This window comes from Vigna unguiculata, chromosome 5 (assembly GCF_037176805.1).
Source record: "Vigna unguiculata cultivar grain cowpea cultivar isolate G323 ecotype 2 chromosome 5, ASM3717680v1, whole genome shotgun sequence".
Lineage (NCBI taxonomy): Eukaryota > Viridiplantae > Streptophyta > Magnoliopsida > Fabales > Fabaceae > Vigna > Vigna unguiculata.
This window is the reverse complement of record NC_140796.1, coordinates 29,418,874-29,425,247: the sequence shown is the minus strand read 5'-3', so window position 1 is coordinate 29,425,247 and position 6,374 is coordinate 29,418,874. Positions and strand designations below refer to the sequence as shown.

Genomic DNA, 6,374 nt, shown 5'->3' with positions numbered 1-6,374 from the left:
ACAACCCAGCCACTAAGACTTGCAACATATTTCATCCGGAATGTAAAAACAAACAAGATTGATGTTGTGTTTTCTAAGTCAAATTAGATCCCGAAGATTTTTGTCTAAATCGGAGTTATTTGTACATTTGTACGAATAGTGAAGAATAAGCTCTTTATCATGCTAATTGATAAAGAGGTTATATGTACGACTTTTATCAAAGTAATGCGAAGATTACAATTCACAACTGTTCATTTTGGAGAAAACAGTGTGTAAGCATCAAATAGAAAAAGAACATTTGAAAGTTATCTGTTTAAAGATTTAATATGATTTTTAAAAGGCATAACCATTTTACGTAATTTGACTCTGAGTAAGCCCAAATTGAAAAAGGCATGAGTGTTTGTAGGCTTACATTTCTTACATTTCTTATCTGCCTTTACTATCTTCTGCACCACAATATTTTCTTCTCTTTCGGGCACCCTCTCAAATTTTTATAATGATTATTTTACCTTTAATAAAATTACTTCTGAAGTACATTTTTTGGAAAGTTTTCGGAATTTTCAGAACTAGAATGAAATTTTTGGTGCAAAATTTCAGAAACACATGAAATACAATATGGAAAGAGCTTTTCGGAATAAAATTCAGAATAAACTTTCTGGAATATATATAATATTTTCTGAAATAAATTTTCCAAAAGACATTCTCAAAACACATGAAATACATTAAGAAAAAACTTATCGGAACAAGTTTTTTTTTTTTCACATTTTCTCTCTTATTCTTCCCCACACAGCATTCTGTCTCTTCTTCTGCAGAGATGATAGAAACGGCAACAGCTATGGTTTACAGCAGAAGGGGTGGTGTGGTACAATGATAAAAGAGTCTTCTCTTATTATTGGGAGATGCAGAGTCGGTAATTATAGGAGTACAAGAAAAACAATAGCCTTCTTATCTCATTTAAATTAACGAATACATTTCTTGTTACTCTTCGTCCGGTTTCCCAATCTACATTCTCCTCACATCTCCCGTTGTATAAAGATTTTTCATTAAAAATACTTTTTTTTCTTAATTCCAGATTTCCACTACTTTTAATCATTATTTTCATACTTAATTTCTTTTAGTAACAGCCTTCATATAAAAAATACCGATATTTCTTTCAATGAAACATCTTTTATAAAAATAGAATTAAAAACAGTATTATCCGAATTATATTCTTCTATCAGCATTTATATTTTTTTAATCTCTCAAGAGAGTATTACTTTTGTATCTTCAATTCATTCTTCAAATTACATTTTTTATCATAAATTTTCTTTCTATTTCAATCACCATAAAGTTATTTTCAATCAGAAATTATTTATTCGAGGATCCATTGAACTGCTAAAAGGTCAGTTGCACATACTTCATTGCACATACTTCATGCAGCATATGCAAGAGTCACACCTCCCAATCACTTTAGAAGATGGACTGAATATCACCCAGAATCACAAGTACGGGATGAGGGTAAGCATCCTGGATATGATTTAATGCTTCCACAAAGTGCGTGTTTTATAAGAGAGCTTGTGAATTTCACATCTCTTGCGCAAATTCTCCAGTTAGTAGCGAAACCGAAGAACCTAGTGTTATCAATGGACAGGTTCTGTTTGCATATTAGTACATCTTTAAGCAGTAATATAACCGACACTGCCTAAATATCAATGAAATCTATGACTTCGGGGGTTCTGAGGTTCAGTATGGCCAGCTGAACATACCCTCAATCCATTCGGAGGTTCCTTAAATTCTATATTTTTTTTTTCAGAGAGAAAGAAGACATCATAATACACAGGAAAAATGGCACAAGAATGGTCAAGTGCAGTATGTACGAGTCAATGCATCTTGGTGGCTCAACTAATCCTACTCAGCCAACTCTATTTTACAAACCAAAAAATAATAAACTGGCCAGGTGAACATGGAACCAGTCAACATCAAACACCTTATCAAGAATCAAAACCAATCAAATAATATATCTCAGGTCCCATGTGGGGTAAATATCTTCCTGCTTAATCATCATCTGAATCCGCTATATCCTACTCAATATGAGAATTCATGACCCCGAAGAGAAATATATTTCTTCATCCATATGGCTATGTCTTCAGCACAAACCTGGGCCTGAGGACTTTTGAGAAGGACATCAAGTGTTGCAAATTCATGTACCGCATCCTTATACTCAAGAACAGGTGCATCCACGTTCACCTTCCGGAGCTCCTCTGAGTATGCAATGGCACGATCCCTCATCCAGTCATGTTCGGCCACAACTGTCAATGTCGGAGGCATCAACTTTAAAGGAGGACCTCGGCCCGGGACAAGGGGATTAGCAGATGGATGATCCAAACTAAATTCCCCCTCGGGTAGGAAAAGTTTCCATGCAAGCGTACACATGGCCTTGTCATAAAAGTAAGAGTTCGCCAACTTTATTTCAGACCGTGTGGGAACACTTCCTATGAAAAATGGATACATTAGAACCTGTGCTACCACCATGACAGGGTCCAGAAGTTTGCCTCCTTCCACAGCTTTACGAGCTACGTAGTCTGCAATATTGGCACCACAACTTGCTCCAAGAAGAACACATCTGTTTCAACATTAAAAGAACAAAAAAATGTTAAGCACTGAAAAAGGAAAATACTATGAGAACTATCTGACAGCTAGTACCAAAGGAAGCATATCGGCAAGAAATTAGTGTGACAACCATACAAAAGAATGTTTACGAAATTGTTAACTTCCCATGCACACATACAAGTGCCCTAGTAGAGGAGATTCTTAGTTACTCTTAGAATCACACCACTCCACTCAGAATGTAACAACTGGTAATGGAAACCATATAACAATACAATAAAACTAAAATATTACCAAATTATATATGAATGGTTATAAAGCTACCTCTACATAGAGAGAATATTAGAAATTTTCCCTTTTAAAAACTTTTAAAAAAGGTAACGTATCCTAGTTCAACATACTAGAGGAGTTAATAGCTAGAGACTTGCTCAAACAATCATCTTCTCAATTCACCGTATAATCATAGCCAAATATGTCTTCCGATTATTAGTGATTATTATTAGAAAAGAACTATTTGGGAGAAAAAAAATTAAGATATTTGATTATAAATATTGTCAATGATTCCATAACGAAGCTTCATCAATTTAATACTGGGTTTTATCAAAGGAAGATACATAATCGTTTAGTGTAGGAGATATAGTTGAGATGGGGTGGCCAACAACTAAAAGATTAGTTTAGAAGAGTGTCTTAGTGCACGAGTCTTCCATCATTGTAGGAAAACAGAAATTCAATACTGACAATAACAAACCATGAGACAGCAAGAAAGAACAAAAGAAATTTGAGGATAAAGACATCCACAAAAATGTTGCTTAAGCACTACATGTCTACAAGTCCGATTTTAACAAAACAAAAGCCTCCCTTTAATTCCTTCAACAGTTGTGAAGAATGACTTGTTTTGGCCTACAAGTAACCCCTCCAGAATATGAAAACTTGGCATGTCATCATCAGTCATCACTTTATCACCTCTTTCAATGTGTTTGTACTTTTCATAGTACGTATAATATGTGACCTACGGACACATAATGCTAATATAAACATATAAACAATATTAGAGAAATCCATTCCCGGTAGTATTTTTCAGCCAACCAGATCTATATGTTAGTAACCAGAATGAGCACCAAAATGTGATTTACGCACAACTAAGGTTAGACATAGACTTCATTTAAAAGATGGAAATTCGAGAATTATTGAATCAGTAAAAAAAGTTAACTATTTGTCCTAAATCTAAAACTTCCATAAAATGTGACCTTGTCAAATATATCAAACATTGTCACAAGAAAGCTCTCATCTTGAGTCCTAGATTTTATCCAACCATATACAGTTCATAATTCGGATGAATCAAATCCACTGCCTCTGAGTAATTAACATAAACTTTGGTGTTCAACTTAGAGTAGTCCCATTGTCCCAACCTACTTTCATTTGCAAACTCTCCCTCCCCAATTCAGGAAGGATCCTTGACCTTCGTGATTCTACTAATTTAGCTAATCACTATCTCTACATCAAAGAGGCAATGGAAAATGTTTACACACACACACACTAAACACAATACAACAAAATGAAGTTCAATAACAAGTCAAGAAAAACGACCATTAAAGATCAAATTCCAACCTAAATTCATAAATCATTAATCAGACAACAATGAACTCCACATAACAGTAACAAAATAAATAAAACACAATCATCGTGAAATAGTAACAACCTTGAAGGATCAGCGTGAGCAGCCAGCCAAGGCTCAACCACAGTAGCCCCAAAGGAATCAACAATATGCTTATGAGCATCCGATTTCTTGAACTCCCCACCACCATGCCCTCCACTCTTCCCACCGCTCATCGACCTGCTACATTCGGCCAAATTCGCCTGCTTCGCCAGCCAATTCAGCACCTTCACGCCGTCCTCGAACGCCGCCGGGTACCGGTTTTCCGGTGCCAGCCGGTACCCCACTGCAATCACTATCACATCACATAACTCCGCAATCCGCCGGCAGAAAACATCGTTCGCCACCGAATCGCTACCTCCGCTAACCCACCCCCCGCCGTGGAACTGCAGGACCACAGGCAGCCTCCGCCGCTCCCCCTGCGCCACCGACGGCGGCGAGTAGCCCAGGTACGGGCCTTCCGTCATCAGGTTCAAACACTCGACGCCGGAGCCCCCTCCAAAGCTGTTGCTACGGCGCTCCTCCAGGAGCGGCGGACCGTAGCTCTTCCTCCGTGTAATTGAATCGAGGTGCGCGGATCGAGTTTGAGGCTCGGGAATAGAGCGAGTCCTAGGTTTGGAACGAGACTCGGGAGCGTTGAGGGCCGATTCGGGGAGGAAGATTCGGATGGAGAGAGAGGTTAAGGGGTCCATGTGGATGTCTTTGGTGGCGACGCCGTCGGCGAAGGAGGGATTAGCGGCGGCTACAACTTCTTCGGGTCGGGTGGTAACACCGAACGAGTCGGAGTGTTGGGAAGAGGTTTGGATCCGGTTCTGCAAACGGTGCTTCAAGAGGAACTTGAAGAACACGCTATAGAGCTTGACGGCCACACTTGGCATTTCTCTCTCACCACTACTTCCTCCACTGTAACACTCTCTCTTCCTTTCTCAATTTCTTTCTAATTCTTCCAAAACTATTTGTATGTTTTTGCTTAACCTTGAAATGCGGAATTTGATCGATATTTGGTGGTTTATGGTTTAAGGGGGAAGAAAATTGATGATTCTGTGACGGTGGATGAGTTCGATGGCGGGTTGAGAAGAGAGAGAGGGAAGGGTCCCTTCGTGATTGCAAAGGATAGACACATACATACATGCAGCTCTACGCCCTCGCTGGAAACTGCTGATGTTTTCCGTGACTTTTCTTTCTAGTGTTGGGATTTTTTGGACTTTTCTTCTTTTTACCATTTTATTCAACATTACTAATTTGAAGCTTATTCATTATCATCATCCAACTTTCATTATTGTTATGTTTCTCAATTCATCTAGCTTTTCAAACCCATCAAATTTATTTTACATACACATATACTAACTTTAGATAATATCACATAACATAATAATAAACATAAATTATAGTAATTATTTAAATGATAATTTTAGGTTTAATTACTCGATTTGGTTTAGTAAGACCGTGTCAATTTGGTTTCTGTTTATAAAAAAATATTAATTACATCCTAATTTTTTAGGAAGTATCTCAACACGGTCTTTTTCAAGAAAAATTATTAACTACATTTCATGTGTTAATATATGGTTTTTTTAATTTTTTTTGACTTTCTTTTAATTTTTAATTTTTTTTTTGCAATTTTTTTTGTCATGTATTAGGTTCATGGTGTGACATTTGGTACTATTAATGATACGTAGGGCTGGGCAAAATAAATCAAACTGCACTGCATTACCAAAAACTGTACTGAACTAAAAAACAGTTCGCATGAACTACACTGAACTGAAAAACAGTTCAGACGAACTGAACTGAACTGTTTCTCTTACAAATAAATTGGACTAAACTGCACTACAATGAACTGAACTGCACTACACTGAACTGAACTGCACTATAATATGAACTGAACTATTTTATAAACTGCACTACGTCAAAACTAAATTGCACTATTTTTAACTGAACTGCACTATTTTTTAACTGAACTGCACTAATTTTTAACTTAACTACACTATTTTTCAAGCTTGCCTCTAACATTAGATAAGTTGAATTCCATATGGTTTCAACATCAAGGAAAATAAGACCTTTATAAGAAATTTCCTCTTGTTCAACACAAGCCTTGAATCTAGCAAATTGAGCTGGAGAAGATTTCACATATTTAACTACACTCCAAGTTTTTGAAATT

The 6,374-nt window shown here is 36.9% G+C and overlaps 1 protein-coding gene across 1 annotated transcript; it reads right to left on the bottom strand.

Annotated features, from left to right (window-relative positions):
• Positions 1–1,742: 1,742 nt before the first annotated feature.
• On the bottom strand, positions 1,743–5,397 carry LOC114185543 (putative carboxylesterase 11). Its single transcript, XM_028073334.2, has 2 exons — positions 4,265–5,397; positions 1,743–2,581 (listed from the first exon to the last, which is right to left on the bottom strand). The coding sequence occupies exons 1-2, from the start codon at positions 5,095–5,097 to the stop codon at positions 2,044–2,046; spliced, it is 1,371 nt and encodes a 456-aa protein (XP_027929135.1). The 5' UTR covers positions 5,098–5,397; the 3' UTR covers positions 1,743–2,043.
• Between the last annotated feature and the right edge of the window lie 977 nt (positions 5,398–6,374).

Bases quoted from the DNA above. Each gene is read 5' to 3' on its own strand.
- LOC114185543 (XM_028073334.2), bottom strand. From the start codon at position 5,097: ATGCCAAGTGTGGCCGTCAAGCTCTATAGCGTGTTCTTCAAGTTCCTC. The intron at 2,582-4,264 runs GTTGTTACTATT...ATGTTGAAACAG, and splicing joins GCTCACGCTGATCCTTCAAG to ATGTGTTCTTCTTGGAGCAA.